Source organism: Lissotriton vulgaris, chromosome 6 (genome assembly GCF_964263255.1).
Source record: "Lissotriton vulgaris chromosome 6, aLisVul1.2, whole genome shotgun sequence".
NCBI classification, from domain to species: domain Eukaryota; kingdom Metazoa; phylum Chordata; class Amphibia; order Caudata; family Salamandridae; genus Lissotriton; species Lissotriton vulgaris.
In genome coordinates this window covers 1120180781-1120201735 of record NC_141694.1, presented here as the reverse complement: position 1 = coordinate 1120201735, position 20955 = coordinate 1120180781, and the positions used below count along the sequence as shown (strand labels likewise).

The 20955-nt window shown below is 49.5% G+C and overlaps 1 protein-coding gene across 3 annotated transcripts in view; it reads left to right on the top strand.

Moving 5' to 3' along the window:
* The window catches only part of AHCTF1 (AT-hook containing transcription factor 1), a 1100496-nt gene that overhangs the window by 107782 nt on the left and 971759 nt on the right, over positions 1-20955 (top strand). For all 3 annotated transcript variants that reach the window (XM_086927206.1, XM_086927204.1, XM_086927205.1), the window contains exons 9-12: positions 4776-4908; positions 5316-5497; positions 7421-7482; positions 7734-7862. In XM_086927206.1, coding sequence (XP_086783332.1) covers positions 4776-4908; positions 5316-5497; positions 7421-7482; positions 7734-7862 — 506 coding nt within the window. The remainder of the gene's footprint in view (positions 1-4775; positions 4909-5315; positions 5498-7420; positions 7483-7733; positions 7863-20955) is intronic.

The window sequence follows — 20955 nt, the reverse complement described above, 5'->3', positions numbered from 1 at the left end:
TCAGCTGTGCTAAGGCCACTTCTGTGGCTCTCCGTCACCATGCTTGGCTACGTGATGCTGTTTTTCCTGAAAATATTAAAGAACATCTGGTTGACCTACCCTTTGACGGGGTCCTCCTGTTTAACACTCATGCAGACTCTGCCATTCAGTGTCTTCTTGCGGGGCTCTGTCCTCCTCCTCCTCCTCCGCAGTAGGGGGGTTCGTTGATCCTCCGGGACTTGGTGGGAGATGTTATCTCACTTGCTACCGGTATTTTTGTTTGGAGTGGCTGTTACACTTTCTGTGTGGTTTGCTGTGCCCTCTTGAGTCCCCTGGTTGGCCCCTCTCTTCAGTTGGTTGTGGTTCAGCCCCTTTTTTGCAAGGATTTACTTTTTGGCTGGTTTCTAAGCCTTCTGTGGTTTCTGCTGCTAGTTTATATTTGTGTTCTCTGATGCAGGGTTTTCTTCCCTGAGATAGGTTTCCATACTTCTTGGGACGTGTCTTACCCTACGTGGGGTACTTGTAGCTATTGTATAGCCCTATCTTCCGCTGGGCATGTGTGGATTCCCCCTTGTTGGTTCCTCACCCTTCCCGTTGTTGCTGTATGTCGCTGGTGCAGTTTCTGGGCCATCTATGGCGTTGTGCTGCAGGGTTTTTGCCCTTTGTTTGCCGTTCGGCCTGGTCTTCTGTCTGGTGTTCCAGAGGGGTTAATTTCCTATGTTGACGACTTGGTTCATCCTACTTGTTTCCCCTCTTATCTTCCAGCTGGTCGATAGGAATTTTTTCTGGCCTCACCCTTGTTGAGGACCGCTGTGGTCTGGGCAGTCAGTTTCATGGTGCTTGTCAGTGTCCAGCTTCGCCTGCCTGGCCTATTTGGTCTGGACGTTTAGTTTCATGGGTCCTTGTCATCGTCCAGCTGCGCCTGCCTGCTCTTCTGATCTACGACCAGGGGCTTTGGCGTGGGTCCTGGCGCCCCTGCTTCTTGTTTGGCGGGAGCCTTGTGAGATTGTTTATCTTATCCCGCCTCTCTCAATGCTGAGGCGCTGTTCTCTCTGGCATGTTGACTTCCAGCTATGATGGATTCGGCTGCCCTCTTCACTGGGTGTGTTTCTGGTAGAGCGTTCTTGTCTTCGTTTCTACCCCTTCTCCCTGGAGTATGTGGGTTGCTCTTCTTCCTCTGCGTTGCCTGTTCCTCTGGGGCTTTCGGTGGAGGTCCCCTGGTACATTGACTGGGCTTGGGCTTTACTGGCCTCCGTGCGTATTGCCCTTGCTTTATCCTGCTTGGTGAGGGCTGGGCTGCCTCTTTTGTCGTTATAACACATCCCCTGTAGAACTGGTGTTCTTTGTGATGCTGAAGTTCACTTTTGCTTGGGGGGGGGGGTGGGGAGGAGGGGGGGTAGGGAGGGGCGGAGGGAGGGGGGGAGTGGAGTGGAGTGGGGGTCTGGGGTTTTTCCCCTGTCCCTGTGACTCTTCCCCTGTTGGAGAGGACTGGGCTATTTTCCCTGTCTGTTTGACCTGTACCCTGTTGGTGTCTCATGTTCGTCCGAGCTGGAGAGGTCCTCTCGCAGACCTTCCTTCCCCATGGGTATGGCTAGGGTATCTATTCTACATAAGTAATCTGCGGCTAGTAGTCTCGATCAGATGTACGAGTTACTTACCTTCGGTAACAATGTATCTGGTAGAGACGATTCTAGCCGTAGATTCCTTCACGACCCGCCCTTCCTCCCCGTGCTGTGAGGACCTTTATTGGTCTTCGGCACTCGCCTACCTCTGGGTGGTTGTCTTGTGTGAGTGCCTTTTCTTACTTCCTCCCAAGAGGAATGCTGGTTTTGTTGTTGTTTTGCACTTTTCCTTCCTTCCTTTCTGTTGGTGGTTTCGTGGGTACTTCGGCTCTACTGCACCCTGGTCTCCAGTGTGGGATTGCTTGTGCTCTTCTTCCTTTCATTGCTTACATTTATGACTCCTTTGCAGTCCTTGGGGTCGAGGTCCCTGGCTAGGTCTCGGACCTTAACCCCCTTTTCTGGAAATGTTCGCCCTGCTGGTGTTGGCTGGGGATGAATGGTTGTTACTCTTCCGTTCTGGCCCTGGTACCCTTCTCGGATCTGGGTGGTGGTTGCAGACTTCTTGTCTACTGGTGCAACTTTTCCCATTTTCTGCCCTGAGGAGGTTGTTGTATTTATTTGCAGGCCTGCTGTGCAGTAGCTGTACTCTTTTTCCATGTCTTTTGGTACCATAGTGCCTGGCACTGTTCTGGATGGTGCTGTTCCTCACCATTCATTTTTTCCCTTTCTGTTGCCTGGCTTTGTCGCACACTGTTCCAGTATTCTCACAGGTTTTGTTTGTGATGGCTCCGTGTTGTGGCATGGAAAAAGTTCTCTGAAGAAAACTGACGTAGGCGCACCGCGGTGGGACTTTCGTATCCTCGCTGATGTCACGTACGCGGACGACATCAGGGCGGAGTCACATGGTGCTGTCCCCCCGGTGCGCAGGAACGCTGTAGCAAAAAGTTTTCCGGATCCAGTCTCACGCCTGGGGATAATTCTACGTTAAGGAATCTGCTGCTAAAATCGTCTCTACCAGATACATCGTTACCGAAGGTAAGGAACTCGTACTTTGTTTGTTTGAATGTATTCTGGTAATTAGAAAATTAGATTGGATGTCATTACTATTTTCTGTAATTTTCAGACTTTTTACTGTATGTGGATTTGCTATGCTTGTGCAGTGTGCTTACTATCACACAGGACATGCTTCTTTAAATTGCTTCATGCATGTATACAAGGTACACTTTATTTGCACTCTATTAACCTCAGATAGGCACCGTAACATGTCTATGTACTGAGTTATTGGGTTTCTGATTAATACTTCTACATGCAGATTCCACATCTTGAGTAGTGTCAGATTCCAGACTGGATCCAAAAGCTTTTTCAGCTATTTCACTGCTTGGTGGTGCCAGTGCCTGCCCAGTCATATGTCATGTAACCGCTTAAGATGAAGATGAGGTGACCTCAGTTTCTCTTTTTCCATGCCCTAGGATACGTTCCAAAGTTGCTTTGCTTGAAAATGTACAGTTTAAAAAAAGTTTAAATGCAGTTTATTGGATAAAATGTCCCCTCCAGTGCTTTTAAGTTTTAAACTTAATCACTCATGTGGAAATTACTGATGGGTCATCTCGTACCCTCTTGATGTCTGCTTGTGCTGTCTCGGTCCGTGCCACAATTTTAAATCCTGTGAGAACTGAGTGTATATGACTTCCAAGGCAATAAAAGAAAGGGAGTCCCAACTGTACCAGGACAGATGCCTGGAAAGAGGTGCCACTTCCAGGGCTTTGCCATATTTTGCTCAAGTACGCCATCGGCTGATAACTCCTCCAAGAGGGCTTCTCCTGGATAAGTTCTCCAGGAGACAACATAGAATAAGCAGGAGGGAAAGAGGTAGATTTTCTAGTTGGCAATTCTTTTCTCTGATCCCAGCTTTGGTGTCTACTTTGGAGCCAAATTTGTTGGGTTTTGGACTGGCTTCAAAGCCAGAGTAGAAAGATGTACTCTTCTACCCCTGATCCAATGCCTATCACTACCTACCCTTAAGTGATGCTGGTGTTTGTACGCAGACATTCGTACGCAGACATTCTTTCCCCATCCCCTTCTTGTGTGCCTTTAAGTTCTAAGAAGCCCACAGTTCCTCTGACAAGCTCTGTGTTTAGACAAGGGCCTTGCCTCCATCGGTGCCATTCTTGCGCCATTGAAATCCACTGCAGTGCCATCTGCTCCTCATTCTTCACTGGAGGTACTCTGCGCAGTTGTCTGTTCTGCCTTTGGTGGCGCTGGTTTTGGACCAATCTTATGATTTGACATACTTATTAAAGATCAAGTCTATCCTTAAAAGATCCATATGAAATGCCCAGCAGTTGTAAGGAGAAGCAGTATAGAGGAACCTGCCTTGTGACAAATACTACAGTAGGACGGGAGAACTTATATCAGTTTCAGATGCCCTCTCGATTTATCATGATGACCGTGTCGATTGCGAAGCACCGATGTGGGGGACTATTAGCCCTTCAAAGTATCAGCAGCTTGGACATGGCACCTGTTGTTGAGCTAGACTGCCCTTCAGGGCCTGCTACTGAGCAAATTATTTATTTGATATCAGTACTGTATAATGCTGCTGAGATCAATCCCATAACTACTCTTGCCTGTGGAAGAAACTAAGACATATCTCCTTCCTGGGATTCTGTAGTGTACAGCCGCTGCTACTGAACCTTTACTACAGGTGAATGATGCCCAGATGGACCCCATCAAAATGACTTAGAAAAAGCCTGCAAACACCCCAGTTTTTAACTGCCTGGTTGTGCAATGCCATCATCCTATTCACGGAGACCTTTCTCCCCAGAGCCCTCTGGTACAGGAATCTTCATCTTCGGAGCAAATTCCTGATTCTTTTTCCTAAATCTCCACTGGGTAGAAGCAAAGAAAATCAAAGCAATCGGAAAGAAGACCTTCTCTTCAGGACCCTTGCATTTTTGCTCAACTAATGCGAGTTGTCTTGTGGCCCGATATTCCCTTACATTATGGGAAACTAAACAGCTAGAACAAGATGCAGCAAAGCAAATACTCCACGTTTGTCTTGAAACAGTCGATTCTGGGACCCGATGTTTCCATCTGGATATATTCCATTGATTTTTCTGGGGTTGCCCAGACCTCTTTAATGGTTATGCCCTTTGATGGGCTTTAAGTATACATATTTGAGAAAGATTTGGTAGCTGTCAACATAAATGTAAATACTGAACTTATTCTCTATTTCAGCCATATCCCCAGACACAAGTGTTTCGTTCTTCAGCTGGCAGGTGAACATATACGGACAGGGAAAGCCTTCAACCTATTTGGCTGTGTTTGACATAAATCGGTGGTATCACGCCCAGATGCCAGATTCTTTAAGGTAAGAACCATTTATTTGCTTATGTAACGTGCAGTTTGAGGCACTGTAGTGTTAAATTTAACTGTGTGTTTTAGCTATAACCCTTTACATAGTCCACACCTACCTACCTAATGGTGCATTTATGACCTGTACACTCCTGTAGACCTCCAATCTGATTATGCCTGCCTTTATTTCTCGCCAGCACTATTTTCCTGCATCTCAAACCGTGCAGGCTGCTGAGTTATGATTGTAGTGTTGAGTTTAGGGCAAATTGTTCTTAGTTCACATTTTCAAAGTTGAGGTGCAGATTCTGCTATTGCATGTGAATTGGGGAACCCTTTATTGTAACTATTAATGATTTTATATTTTAACGTATAGTTCCTTTCACTGACTTTTAATCTCCCCTTTCATTTTGCCCTGTTGTTTAGGCCTGGGGAATTTCTTCAGAATTGTCCTTATTTCACATTGTGGTCATTGGATGCTGTCGTGGCTATGACCTCTCCACATTACATCTTGGATGTATTGGTACAAGACCGAAGTTTAAGCCGTGGAATGCCTTCTTCATATCCTCCCCCTGATCAGTTTTTTAACCCAAGCACTTATAATTTTGGTATGTACTTTTTTAATCATAAAAAAATATTTGAGCCCTACCCTGTATGAAAGCTATGAAAATGTCAAGTAATTTAAATTGGTTTAGTAATGTGGAAAGCAAATTCTGATTAATTGTGTATAAGTTAAAAAAGCTGTTGCTTTCACTTAGATCTCAGTTTACGGTTGTTGAGTATTTGCAGTTTTAGGATCTCCTGCCCACCATGTACAGTAGATACTTTTCTTAGGTGCACAGCAATATTGTTAGAAAAATTCCTAATGGCACCTTAGACTGATGTGTTTGAATTGATGATCTATGCCTTTATTGAAGCATGCGGTAAAACTACTCTTGTTCTTTAATAATTTCTAAGTTTATAATTATATTTCACTGAAGAAAAGTATCAAGATTAAATTCTATAACTTTGATTAGAAGAATGTGGATGATAGCAAACTGATATACATGCTCTGTAGAAAACTTGAGTGGAAAATGGATATGCACCTCTGAAAAGAAAGTGTTTGAAGTTCCACAGCCCCCAAATAATAATAATGGTTTCAGGCAGGGTAGCACCTTCCCTATTTAGGATGGACTGGTGAGCGAGCGTAGCAGATGTCGGGCTGCGGGGCTAGATAGGATAGCAGGTTACCCATGCATGGGTGAAATTATCTGACCACCTAGAGGGAGTGGGCCCCCAGGATATGGATCTGCTGCACATTAATAACTCAAGGCGTCTGCATGTCAATGTGGATCATGACTCTCATTACTTGCAGAAGCTCTTACCAAAGCGAAGAGCAGGCTTTTAATCCGACGAGCTTGGTAGCACCCACGAGCCGGAGCTTGAGTTAAAGAGTAGAAGGGTGAAAAGCGACCTAAAAAGACGGCAAAAGTGAAAGCAGAGGTGCGCGCGCGCAGGCAAACACGCAAGTGGTGCGCGTACGGCACAGCCAAAAGTGATGTGCGCGCAGCAGTTATCGCTCTGGAAGGGAGGCAGATGGCGGCTGCGGACGTGAACGCAATCGCTAGACCGGCTGTGGCAGCACTTTAAAAACCTGTATACTAAATGTCTCTCCGAGCCCATGCGCTGGCTCAGGCGAGACCTAAAAACGGATGAAGACTCAGCTTTGTGCTTTATTTGGCAAAAGCAACGTTCTCCCTGTTTTTTGAATGCCAGCAGGTGTCTTCTTTTTCCTCTTCTTTTTTTATTTTATTTATTTAGAGTTTTATAGAGCGTGAACCAGACCCGTAAGGGTATCCGAGCGCTTTACGGGATAGATAGGAGGTAAACAAAGGACTGGGCGGGGGCATGCAGTTTCAATCCTAGGATACAGTGTAGAAAAAATAAAACAGGCATTTTTTTTTTCCTCAAGCGTGCCGGTTGGAGCAAAAGGTCTCTCAAAAGTAAAAGTTTTTTCTAAATTACGGTACAGTGTTGGGTAATTGTTCTCACTGGTTCTGAGTTTAAACTGTTTCTTTTCTTATGAATGAAAACCTGAGCCTAGCGGCATGACCGAGTAAAAGCTTTTGATTGCTGACGGTTTTATCGAATTAGTGAACTGTTGGAAAAGTTGTCATCTTCTCATTCAGTATGGTAACCTTACCAGAAATGTTGCAGTGAAGTGTAAGGTAAAACAAATGCATCTTTTGTATTATCCATAGTTTTCAGGTGACATTCAATTTACGAAATTCATACGTTGCACTCTTATCAATTTTATTTTGCAGTTGATATGAGGTTAGTCTTTTCTCAAACTGCTCACCACTGCTTTTTTTAAAAATTATTTTTACAGTACCTGCTTTTGGATCACACTGAATTCATTTTCATGTTACTAAAGTGAATCCTTTTTTTATGATCATCAATAATTCTGTACTAAGCTTCTATTTAGAATGATTTGTTGCGCATGCAAGAGCATTTGTTTGTTTTACCATTTTCTTTTTTTTTTTTGTCTGAAGATGTTATTTGTTTGTTGAACTCTGGTCTCGTCCATGTAACTTGCAGTGGGCTTCAGAAAAGGGTAAGATGTTTTTACTACTCGTTTTATGTACCTCTTCGGCTGCTTTTGATTCAAAACTTGCAGGCACTACTACCACAGTAATTCTTAATCCTTTTTAGGGTAATGTTTATTATTAGCCTTAGAGATACTATAATGTTCTACGTTGCAGGCTAGCACCCTGATAGATCTTAAAGGTTTTGTGTAGAGAGGCGATGGTAGAACTATAAAAGTTCAGAATGTTTTGTACTAAATCATTTCTTTTTGTTCCGTAGACTTTGCATTTTTTAAAGAAATCAGTACCTTTCTCAAGTGACTCTGTAACAGATGTCTACAATAGATGTCTTGTAGCTGGCTTGCTCTCTCCTAGACTTGCTGACATTCAGGCTTCAAGCTTAAATCAGGTACATCTTCTTCCTTTTCTGTTTGATTATTATCAAATCATGATGCTTCAAATGTACTGTACCCGTAATCATTTTGTATTAATGGCCTTTTTATGTCTGATGTTAGCAAAGACCTTTTGATTTTACTGAAATTAAATGTATAATCTCAAAGGGACTTTCAGCCACCTCTTTTCATCCAATAGTCTGTTCTAGTCATTCATATTATGCTTTCACCCTCTATAGTGTACAGAATGTGGCAGTGGGTAAGCCTACTTCAGCCACTGGCTAACTTAACTTTGAGTAACTGCATTTAGCCCTTTCACAAGGAGCACATCCGCGAACAAGGTAGTTAACCTTCAGTGCCAGTGTTTTTGTTTTTTGGTCTCGCCTGAGACGGCGCATGCTGTCTCTTCAAGACATTTAGTAAGTGGCTTTTAAAAGTGCCTCCAGAGTCTTTTGCTGGCCTCCAGCTTGCGTTCACGAGCTCGTGCACAGCGGCCATCTGTGTTTTTATTGCTGTAATCAGGCTCCTCTGCTCGCACGCCCCCCTCCCTTCTCCCTCTTCGTCAGTTTCATTTGTCTTCTATTCTCTGAATGCTCCTGCTTCCACCAGGCACACACACCATCAGTCGTCAGTGCACGCTTTCACCAGGCACACACACCACCTCCAGCCATCAGTGCACGCTTCCACCAGGCACGCTTCCACCAAGCACACTTCCACCAGGCATACACACCACCAGCCACCAGTGCGCGCTTCCACCAGGCACACACATCACCAGCCGTCCGTGCACGCTTCCCCCCCAGGCGCACACACCACCAGCCGTCAGTGCATGTTTCCACCAGGCACACACACACCACCAGCCGTCAGTGCACGCTTCCTCCAGGCGTACACACCACCAGCAGTCCGTGCACGCTTCCACCAGAGACACACACCACCAGCCTTCAGTGCATGCTTCCACCAGGCGCATACATAGCCCTCAGTGCACGCTTCCACCAGGCACACACACCACCAGCCGTCAGTGCATGCTTCCACCAGGCACACACACCACCAGCCGTCAGTGCATGCTTCCACCAGGCACACACACCACCAGCCGTCAGTGCATGCTTTTCCACCAGGCACACACACCACCAGCAGTCAGTGCACGCTTCCACCAGAGACACACACCACCAGCCTTCAGTGCATGCTTCCATCAGGCACACACAAAGCCCTCAGTGCACGCTTCCACCAGGCACACACACCACCAGCTGTCAGTGCACGCTTCCACCAGGCACACACACCACCAGCCGTCAGTGCACGCTTCCACCAGAGACACACACCACCAGCCTTCAGTGCACGCTTTTCCACCAGGCACACACCACCAGCCGTCAGTACACGCTTTCACCAGGCACACACACACACACCATCTGCCGTCTGTGCACGCTTCCACCAGGCACACACACACACCACCAGCCGTCAGTGCACGCTTTCACCAGGCGCACACACACACACCACCAGCCATCAGTGCACGCTTCCACCAGGCACACACTCACCACCAACCTTCAGTGCACGCTTTCACCAGGCACACACTCACCACCAGCCATCAGTGCACGCTTCCACCAGGAACACACACCACCAGCCGTCAGTGCACGCTTCCACCAGGCACACACACAACCAGCCGCCAGTGCACGCTTTCACCGGGCACACACACACCACCAACCTTCAGTGCACCCTTTCACCGGGCAAACACACCACCAGCCGTCAGTGCACGCTTTCACCAGGCACACACACCACCAGCCGTCTAGTTTCCTTAAACCATGCGGAGTATTCAGGTGCAGTGCATGAACTCCTGTGTGAGTGAGCATGCTGCCTGGGGCTCACTCACTCCACACTTGTAAATTGCACCTGCACCAGGCTTTTTCTCATTTGCAAAGTTCAGTGCATGGGCAGCCACCACACCCCCGGAATTGACTGCCTCTTACAACCAGAATGGAAACAGCATTCAGAGCAATGAAAATAACTTCATTTGATGCAAAGACCTGTTAACAAAAACCATGTCCAGCTATTGTAGATCTGGCAACTTAAACACAACAGCAACTAAAAACAAACAAGCATTGGTATAGCCAATATGTTGCGCTTTTTGGACCCTATAAGTATTTAGTTATGCAGCAGAATATCCTTGGTGCAACAACACCAACTGTTGCATGGCTAAACACTTATAAGGTCCCAAATTCGAGACCTATTGGCTATGCCAATGCTTGTTTACTTCATTATTACTTTGTTGCTTTTGTTTGCAGTACCTGATGTGATAGCAGGACGTTTTCTACCAGATGAGAGCACAGGGTACATTCTAGCTTTATCATTTCCTGTCTGTTGTTGTAAATTCCTTTTGAAGTGGCCTTTTTAGGTCTCGCACCTGCGACGCAGAGCGAAGCGCTGTCGCAATGCGAGACCTATAGTAGTTGACTTGGTTTTTAAGGGCTTGCAAGGGAGACAGGAGATGGGCACGCGCAGGCTGCATCAGATCGGTGAACGTGCGCGTCCACCACGTACACTCACGCGCTGTGTCCTTCTCCTGTCTCCCTCGCAAATCTCGTGGAATAACTTTCACTTTCCCTCTTCCTTCTGCCGTGGGCTCCACGGCCAGTCAACGCGCATCGTACACGCGCCTCTAACACCGGTCCCTGGCACGACCAAGCCCCCCCCCCGCCACCACCAAGAGGAAACGTACAAGCTCACCCGGTGTGATCACCGGCATTGGGATTGTTCTGACTGCCCTAGAAAACTGTGTTCGCGCCCCCTTTACTTTCTCCTTTTAATGTCACGCTCAGACTGCAGGGCATGCTGATCTGCACACGCATGTCCTAATGACTAGACGTGCTACGATTATTCTTACAACAATAACATGGATACAGCAGGCAGCTGTCCTGATTTCCTCTTCAGCCTGAGGTGCGACCACGCCCGGCCCCAGCGGCCCACCTGGCCCACCTCTCCCATCCGGTGGGTGTTCTCGCTCGTGGACTCTCAGCCCCAGCACAACAATCTCCAGCCCCAGCTTCGTTGAGGTGGTAGTAGCAGGCGCCCTTACCAGTTCTTTGTTCTGGCGCTAGGGCACCGGCACAGCCCAGTCAGTATTGGCACACGAGCAGGCCCACGTTGCAGGCCGGCACCCATCTCTTGTGTGTGTGTCCAGTGCCTGCAGTCTTGCTCTGGACCTCCCACCGGCGTAGGCTCACAGTCGGCGCCTCCCGCCAGGTTTTGTTACAGACACATCTTCAATTCATTCCGTTCCACAAACTCCCCGCCCTCTTCTTCCATCTCTAATAACCTCTGACATCACTAGGCCCCTTCCAATCACTACCCTGATCGTCGCGCAGCCATCCACCCAATCACCCTGCAGGCAATCAATCAATGTCCGGCTGCGGGCCAATCGGAATCTCAGCGGGATGCCCTTAATAGCTATAGTCGCTCCCCAAGGTTCCCACAGCCTTGGATGTGTAACTTTCCTTGCACTCTTGCACCCTCCTACTTGTTTTGTATTGATGTGATAATGGAATGCTCTTTCTTAGGCATGGCTGCACTTTAAAACGCTTCAGAAAGACAGGTTGTCTTTCTTACCTTTCCTGGATCTACCCCACCATCTCGACTGGCACATTCTCCGGCTAGCCCTGGTCTCAGCTCCCGCGTAATGCTAGTCAGGTTGTCGTACAATCTGACCGCAAAATCCCCCTAGACCCTGAAGCAATAACCATAGGACACTAACTACCGCCGTGCTGCAGCGTCTTTGAGCTCTACACATTAGGTGCTACTTTCCAACAATCATCTGGCACTTTCTGCACAACCCCAGACTGGGGAAACATCCTCAACAACGAAATTGGAACAACGACTTACCTTTACAACGAATTCTGAAACACGACGAATCTGAAACAACGAAGATTCCAACCACTAATTCCTGAACCACGACTTTCTCAAAGAAGACCGTGTCACTCATCCTACTGTTTCCAGGCATTCGAAGACAGAGGAAGACAGTCACGTCATCATACATTTCCCAGCAAAGCAATGTTCTCAAAGAAGCAGATTTGTCAAGTCGGTCATCTCATTTCAGCAGGTCAAACTGACATACTCTATGGCACTGGCTAAATGTTCCGGCACCTATTCGCTTTGCTGCAAACAGGAAGGCGGATAATCAGGAATTCTATAAGCACCCACCCACTCTCAATCGGAAGTGTTGACTCCAGGCTGGCGAACTATATGGAGTGTGAGAAAGCAGTATAAACACGTCATGCTTTGGTTGTGGGAGTAGCGTGTTTAGGAAAGCTCAGTTTTTAAATAGGTAGGCATAATTATTTATGAAAATAGTTAAGTTTTTGGATATTTATCGTAATGCATAATTAATTTTTGTAATACTTTAATTTAGTGACCAATGAAGACAGCTTCGAAAAAAAAGATGGAATGTTATTATGTTTCTCATTGATTGAAAAATTGACATTTTAAAGTACGTCCGTGAAAAAAAAAGTATGGCTTAAATTGACAAAGTAAGTTTTAAAAAATAAATCGGCAAGGACATGATTAAATTAAAGAATATAGTGGCATAATTTGAAAAAGAGAAAAGTAAAGCATGTTTAGTGCTTCAGGAAGTCTTTGTTTAAACAGTAGTGTTTTAGCAATCCTCGTTGTTTAGCATTCGTGGTTAAGGCAGTCGTGGTTAAGGCAGTAGTTGTTTAGTCATACAACCCCAGACTGACGGAAAGCTCAATCAACAAGTTGTATTTCAAACCAGCAGTTTGCACGCATAACTCAGCAGCTGGCGCACTAACCCGCTGAGCTAACTATCGGGTGACATTTTAGCGGAGTTTTGGACGTGGTACCGGGACAGTCGCTCTACTCACATTTAACAAACTTGGACTGTGGTTCACTGGGAAGGAATGACCCCGTACTGGGCATCATGAACTTGCCCCGTTGGCTGGAAGCCCCTGTGCTCTCGTGCAGCCGGCGCCCCTCGTGTTGACCATGCGGGCGAGGATAGGCCTATTGGCGGCCACCCAGGACCCCGGAAAAAACGCGTGCTGCTGCACCTTGAAACAGTGGATATGGTCCCTGTTTTTTGGGGTGGCGGGAGAGGGGCTCAGCTCTGTGTGGAGTTCTTCCGACGTGGCCTTTGTCATCCTCCTCATCCGCAAACTTGCAACACGACCATCACTACCACGGGACTAAGCAACACTGCGTGCCCGTCTCGATCTACCGCTCGCCCATCTCCTTGCGCGGGAGCTGCGCTGGGTACCACTACCAGGCACTCTCTTCTATTCGCCTTTCTGTGGAGAATAGAAGAGATGTTGGTATATAACGACTCGACATCCAGAGTGCAAAGTATACAATGCTCGGGGTCAAATGAGTTTCTCAACCAAATTGGCCATGGTATCCTTTATATAGCATTGTGTATCGGGGACAAAATCTTTGATAAAGTGGTCAACATATCTGCCCAAAGGCTCCAGGATCGAGCCACATCCAGATACAATTGACCAGCCCAGTGGGGTCTCCACATTTTTGTGTACCGTAGGGAGGGTATAGATCACAGGTGCTCTGGGTGATTTTGTGTTTAAGTATAGGAATTAATTTTTACTTAGGAAACCCTTGGCTTTCCCATTTTCTGTGATGTCATGAATGAGGGTCCTAATCTCCTTCGTGGGATCAGATGTAAGTCTCAAGTAGAGGCTGTAGGAGGGTGGATACCTGACTATGGTTACCCCAGATTTTGTGTTTAGCTGGTTTTCCGACTTAGCCTGGGGCCCTGATTAGCAGGGAACCAGGCCAACTATCTGCTCTCTCTGTAAAATGAACTCCATGCACCCTAGGTGCATAACCAAATTGCTACTGGACACCTTATCAGCCCCTGCACAGTGCACTATAGGTGCCCAGGGCATAGGTGCATCCAAGGCCTACCAGGGGCTGCAGCATATCTTTTGCCACCTCTGGCTGTTCCTTAAATTGACACAACTGGCTGATCACTCAGCTGGGGCAAGGTGGTGTAATCACCCCTTGCTTAGATATAGTATACCTATATCTAAACCTATATCTGTACACATATATACCTATTAGTCACTCCTATGGCAGGCCTTATCAATCCTGGAGGCAGAGTGCTTGGTTTTATGTGAGATGGTGCTCTAGCATGAGCTGAGCCTGTCTGCAGCTGTCGGGACCAACTCCCTTAGCTGTTCCGGGATAATGCCATACCATATACTCTTAAGTGCATTATAATCCATTGCGGTTATGTGCTAACTTTGGTTTGGCTTTATCAAAACATGTTGTGTAAGGTGTCATACGATTTGGAATACTACCCCCTCGCCAGTCCTGGCGACGGGGGTAGCATTCCACCCTTCTAGAGGAAGAAGACATGTTACTTTACTAAAACGCGGTTAATCCTAACCAGAGCCTCAGCATCACAAAATGGATGCTGCTGCCACAGACACGAGTCTGACCTGTTGCTGACCGAAACTTGGCAGAGGAGGCCTGGACAAAGGGTTTCCTATCGCAGGGAGGTGCTACACCTCCCCAGACAGGAGATAGTGTATTGGGGCAGGGAGGGCTGACAGAAACTAGACACTTCCTGGGGAGCACAAGGCTTCCCCTTGCATAATCCGGTCAAACCGGTTCTGGGGCTCGCCAGCCCCCTTCCCAACACGACCCTGGACAAAGGGAAAGGGGTGTAACCACCCCCTTCCTGGGTCCCACCCATAGGAGGGACCTAGCAGGTAATCCAGCCCACTAGTTTGGAATAAATGTGGGAGCAGTGCCAGCGCACATCAGATTATCCTGACTGAAACTTATGAAACGAAACTCTGGACCCTTCGACATCCTACTCGACGCAGAAGACTGAAGAATCTCCCTTGTGGTCAAGGAGTGACCACCCTGTGCAAACAGGCACCATCCAGCGCCTCACCGTTTGCTTTGTTGCAGTTCCCGCCGGAACTCGAGCGACAGAGATCGACAAGACCCAGCTATCCTGCCTTCCAACAGCCCGATCCACAGTCCCAGCGAATCTGAGACCCGTGGAGGCGACCTGAAGCGTGGGGCCGGCCATCTTGGAAAAACCACTAGGTGCTGACCGTGCAGCTCCCGAGGCTCCCTCGACGCTGTGCATTGGGGCTTGAGAAGCCCCAGCCCTGAGCAGCTTTTGCATCAAAGCCACCCCCTCCACACTCTCCGAGTGCTGCGTGGGGCCGTTCTGCATTTTGCTGCTCAACGCGTTGGTCCGGTCGCTTGCCCGTTGGCTAGCGGCCCCAGTACCGACGAACCTTTGAATTTTCTCTGCCAGTCCGGTTGCTCTGGACTGGCCCTCGCTCCCCTGAAAAGGAGCACCCGCTCTGACCTTCCTGGTCCGAGTAAGAAGCGATCTTCGAATCCTGCGTGGGTTGCGCTTGCCAAGGTTTGTTTGCTCCAATCCGGAAGCCGACACCGCCGACAGCGAGAGCCTTCGTGGGACATCCTCGGTGCCCCAGAGTCCACGTGGCAGCGGAGACCAGCTTCTCGACAACCACCTGATTGCGCCCGACATTGCCTGGTTCCTTCCTGGTTCCACCCTGGTCACTGCTGAGTGACCCAGACTTTGTCCCCTCTGCTTTCAGGTACCCTTCAGCTTCGATCCACCCTTGGATCGCACTGGACACTTCTCTTCTGGCCGCCTGCAGCATCATCATCTCCAGGCTCCATAGATCCACACGACGAAAGCCGACACGATTTTGCACCTGTGCACCCACTTCCTGTGGGTGAGGTAACTCTTGAACGCCGGTGCTCCTGTAATGGTATACACCTAGTGTCTAGGTCTAAAGTTTTGTCCTTCTAGGTCAGTCGGAAGACTCTTAAAACAGCAACTCGATAACTTTTACGCACCATTGACTTTGCATTGGTGCATGTATGTACTTTCAGCGCTGCACCCGAATCCCGCAGGCTTTTCCCGACTTCAGCATTGCTAGTCCTGATTGCTCCCAGCGATTCCCCAGGCCCTAGGCCTGACCACTGTTCGATTAGTGATACTTATACCACTTTCTTAGGTTTAAAGTATTTTATTCATCATGACACACCAAGACAAATACACATCATCATAAAGTTTCCAGCAGCACCTGAGGATTTAACAAGTACAGAAGCCAACAATCACGGGCCACGTTGGTGGTCCAACCAGGCAGGTGAGAGAGTGCATAGGTCCGGTGCGACACAATATTTCCATATAAACCCCTCCCCCCCCCCTCCCCCAACTGTCCCAACTCAACTCCCCCCCACCCTCCCCACCTGTCGTCCAGTGCAGTATCATCGCCCCGTGTGTATAACAAGATCAAAAGTCCTGAGGGAAGGGGGAACCCCACGCCAGTTCATCGGTCCGGTACCGGTGGGCTCGTGAGCCGCAGGAGGCGGAGATATCTGGGGCAAGTAAGTTCTCTGAACTCCGTAAGCAACAGAGCATGGAACGGTTGCCAAAGCTCATTGAATTGGGCTATGTCCCCAGCCACCATAAGGGACATTTTTTCCATACCCAGCACATGCCACAACCTATGGAGCCAACCCGTGACATTGGGCGGTGTGGCCGTGCGCCAGTGAATCAAAATATTCTGGACCGCAGAGCCTAAGGCAATAGCGATCTGCCTACCCCTCCTGGACTTCAGGGGAAACATCAAGTCGTTCGGGAGCCCCAAGAGGGTATATGCAGGGAAGCGCGGAAGCTCAATATCGAAGTGAGAGTCTATTGCATCCAACATTTCTGTCCAATAGGCGGCTAAAAGAGGGCAGTCCCATAAGATGTGTGTGAGTGTACCACGATGTCCACACCCCCGCCAGCATGTGTCTGCTTTACTGTGATCAAATTCGTGAATTCGCTCCGGCGTGTAATACCAATAGGTAGTGACTTTAGTGAAGGTGTCAGTAAGGCCCACATGATATGCTGAGTGTCGTGCCCTGTAGGAAATCTGGTCCCATTCCCTGGGACTCAGCGTCCTCCCAAGCTCCCGCTCCCATCTCTCCCTCCCCGGGTTGTAAAAGTGTGCGGAGGGTAGCTGCAGAAACCTGTATAAATCCGTGATTAGTTTTGAATCTGACGCACGGGACACCAGCCATCTCTCACATGGCGAGAAAAGCCTGTCCGCTGCTTCTCTGACCTGTGGCTGAAGGGCCCAATGTCGGGCTTGCATATAACGGTGCCTTTCAGTCTCAGGGAGAGAGAACTCCTGACGGAACTGCGTGAATGGAATAACCCCCTCAGGACCGTACATGTGGCACAAAGCTCTACAACCCGCTTGTCGCCAATGCGCGAAGGCACCCTTCTCCATTCCGGGAGTAAAAGCCGGGTTATCTACCAATGGGGAGAGCGGCGACGGAAACGAGGTAAGATCATATTTAAGTCAAGTAGCGTCCCAAACTCGTAAAGGCACCCTAGTGATGAAGGAAGCATACAGGTTCTTAGGCCGATGGGAGCGGTGCAAAAACGGAATCTCCTGTAGAGGCCGACCCGCCACCGCCTGGTCTTGGAAAAGCCAGTGCTTATCCGACTCCCATCTGCACCACTCCACCAGGTACCGCAGTTGCGTCGCCTGGAAGTACTTATGAAAATCCGGGATGCCCAGACCCCCCGCCTCAGGAGACAAAAGAGATAGGGCCCTGCGCATCCTGGGCTTCTTCCCTTGCCAAATGAAGCGGGCCACATCTGACTGCAGCTGCGGGATCCACCCAACCGGCGGCTGAAGCGGCAATGCCCTGAACAGATAGAGAACCTGGGGTAAGATGGTCATTTTAATGGCAGCAATCCGTCCTAACCATGAGAGAATCCCACGGTTCCAGCGGGCCAGCTCCTCTCTGATCTTTGCTCCCAAGGCCGAGTAATTTGCCAAAACCATGGCCTGCAGCGTGGGCGCTATCTTGATCCCCAAATACGGTACCGCCTCCGAGGACCAAAGCAGAGGAAACCTGCCATGTAAATATTCCCTGGTGGCCGGGTCCAAGGAGATATCCAGAGCCACCGATTTCCCTACATTCATCTTAAAGCCGGAGACTGCACCGAAGGCGGCGAGCTCCTGTACACAAGCCGGTAGGGCCGTCCGGGGTGTAGCTATTGTGAAGATGACATCATCAGCGTAAAGGCTGATCGCGTGAGTAAACCCACCCATCCGTATCCCTTCCACGGCCGGGTTATCCCTGACCCGCTGGGCCAACGGCTCCATGTATAAAGCAAAGAGCAGGGGCGAAAGTGGGCAACCCTGCCTAGTGCCTCTCTCAATAGTGAAGGCCGTGGAAGTATATCCATTCACACGGACCACAGCCGTCGGTTCTTTATAGCAGTTGAGGACCATGGCGCGAAAATTCTTCCCGATGCCAGCCTTCACTAGTACCTGTTCTAGGAAGGGCCAATGTACTCGGTCGAACGCTTTCTCCGCGTCCACCGCCAGCATCATCCTCTCCCCAGGAATCCTAGAAGCCTTCTCCAGCAGATGGACCACCCTTTTTGTGTTATCAACAGTCTGCCTCCCTGGGACAAAGCCAGCTTGATCCGGGTCTATTAGACCGGGCAGGTGAAGTGCTAGGCGACTGGCCAAAATCCCGGTATAGAGTTTCAGGTCTACATTCAAGAGGGATATCGGTCGGTAGGACCCACAATGTTAGGGATCCTTTCCAGGCTTAGGAATAACCGAGATGGAGGCCCGAGGAGATCAGGCGGGATGGCACCAGGTTCTGCGAAAGAGTTAAAAAGGCGAGTGAGGACAGGAGCTAAGGTCGCGCAAAACGTTTTATAAAAAAGGGCGGAGTAGCCGTCCGGGCCCGGTGCTTTGCCGTGTTTGAGTTTGGCAATGGCCGAGACCACCTCCTCTATTCCGATGTCCCTGTTCAAATGCTCGGCTTGCAGGACGTCTTAGGACGGCAAGGTGATCGAATCTAGGTAGGAAGATATGGCCGTCACATCCGGCGGATCACCGGTGTAGAGGTTTTCGTAGAATCCTCGGAACACCGCCGAGATGCGGGCATCCTCCGTCTCCACATTTCCACCGGAGTCGAGGATCTCTTTCACCGACTGGCTCTGCCGCGCAGCCCGGAGGCTATTGGCCAGCAGTTTACCGCAGCGATCTCCCCCCGTGTAAAAGGCATGGCGCAGCCGAAGGGCTGCGTATTCTGCCCGATCCATGTCCAAGGCTGCCAAAAGCTTCCTCGTCTTTCAACTGCCGCCAGATCCTCGGAGCCCCGGTCCTTCTGTGAATCAACTCAAGCTCCCGAACCCTACCGGTAAGCTCCTCCCTTTTGGCCTGCCGCTCTTTGTTTTCGGCCGCGGAGACCGACATGAATTCCCCCCCTGAGGACAGCTTTTAATGCTGCCCATTGCGTGGCCCGGGTGGTGTCGGCATTGTCATTGTGTGCCAGGTAGTCACGGGTTACCTTCTCGATACGTTCCACCACCACCTTCCTATGTAAAAGGGTATCCCTGAGGCGCCAAGTTCTCGAGGGGTGGGCAGTAGGGGGCAGGCACAACGAGGCCTCAACCGGAGCATGGTCCGATCAGGATAACACTCCCATGTCAGTCGATGAGACCAATGCCTTTACCGGTGTTGTAACTAAAAGGTGATCAAGCCGTGCATAGGTCTTGTGTGCATGAGAGTAATACGAGTAATCTCTATCTGTAGGGTGTAGATGACGCCAGAGGTCAAGGAGATCTACCTCCGCAAGCCGTGCCTTACAACCGGCCGAGAATTCCCCGACCTGTGGAGAGCGCTGCGCTGACCTATCTACCGCGGAATCGAAAACCATATTAAAATCCCCACCAAGAATGATACGTCTGTCTGGCGAGGCAGTGACATCCTCCACAGCTGACTGCAGGAAACGCTCCTGCTTGTCATTAGGGCTATAAAGGGAGCCAATCGTGAACGTGAGGCCCCCAACTCTGAACCTATGCGCCAGTAACCTCCCCTTCTGTTCAGCAAGTTTATGAAGATGCACCCCCTTAAAGTGTCTGGCCACCAGAATCGCCACCCCCGCAGTCTTCGTGTTGCAGGCGGAAAAAAACTGGAGCGGGAATTTGTGAGATCGCAGCCTGTGTGTGTCCTGTGCCAGCAAGTGTGTTTCCTGAAGAAGACAAATGTCTGCATGAGCATTTTCTAACAGTGAGAGCACCGCCCGCCGCTTAACAGGGTTGTTCAATCCCCTAACATTTAGAGTTAGGACCTTAAAAACGTAAGGAGGCATAGCGGGCAGAGTGCAAGAAAGTATATGTACAGCGTGCGGAGGCCATTGAAGGTGTGTGTACCCCCCTCCACTCCGGAAACCAGGCAAAGGACAAGAACAAGCATACGGGCCCCCAGCCCCCCCGTCCTGGCAAACCACTACATGCTGCGAACTCCAGTGTGTCCGTGGGCTGTCCTAAGTATTGACCACCCCCCATTCCTTGTTCCAACATCCACACCACGTCCCCCGAAGTCAAAACCAAGTGAAGAAGGACATCTGAGATATTCGATTCCCGTACTGTGCACTGGACGACCCCCCCCCCCTCACACCCAACACATATTCCCCCCCCCGCCCTCCACACCCCAACAGAACTGTCCCCGCTCCCCCATCCCCACCCCCCCCCAAACTGAGTGAAAAAGAACCATTGTCCATGTCCGGCCTATGAAGGCAAGTCTATGGAAAGTCACCAAAGTGGACGTCCAGCCACCACGCAACTCCCGCTCCCCCCCCCCCCCCCTCCCTCCCCCCAGGCCCCCAAACCTGCGATTTCAATCAAGCGATGTCAATCTCCCCCCGGAGAGCTTCTCAAGCGGTCAACGCCACCTCCTCTGCCGCCGTTTCTCTGGCAACATCTCGTACTGCGCTATCCATTTCAGCCCGGACAGTGGGCGGATCAGGCCTCGCTGAGGAAGCGGAATGTCGGCGACCAGGGACGGACTGCCAGTCGTCCCTGGTGATCAGTCTACGGCGAGGAGTAGGGGCCTCCTCATCAGTCGCTGTGATGCCCAATACTGCACAAGTGTCCTGGAGGGAACGTAGCTGATGTAGTGTACCATTCCAGCGAAAAATAAGACGGAACGGATGTCCCCAAGAGTACTGAGTACCATGCTCTCGTAAGAAATCAGTGGCAATTTTAAAGGACTTGCGCTTCTGTAGAATGACCACCGA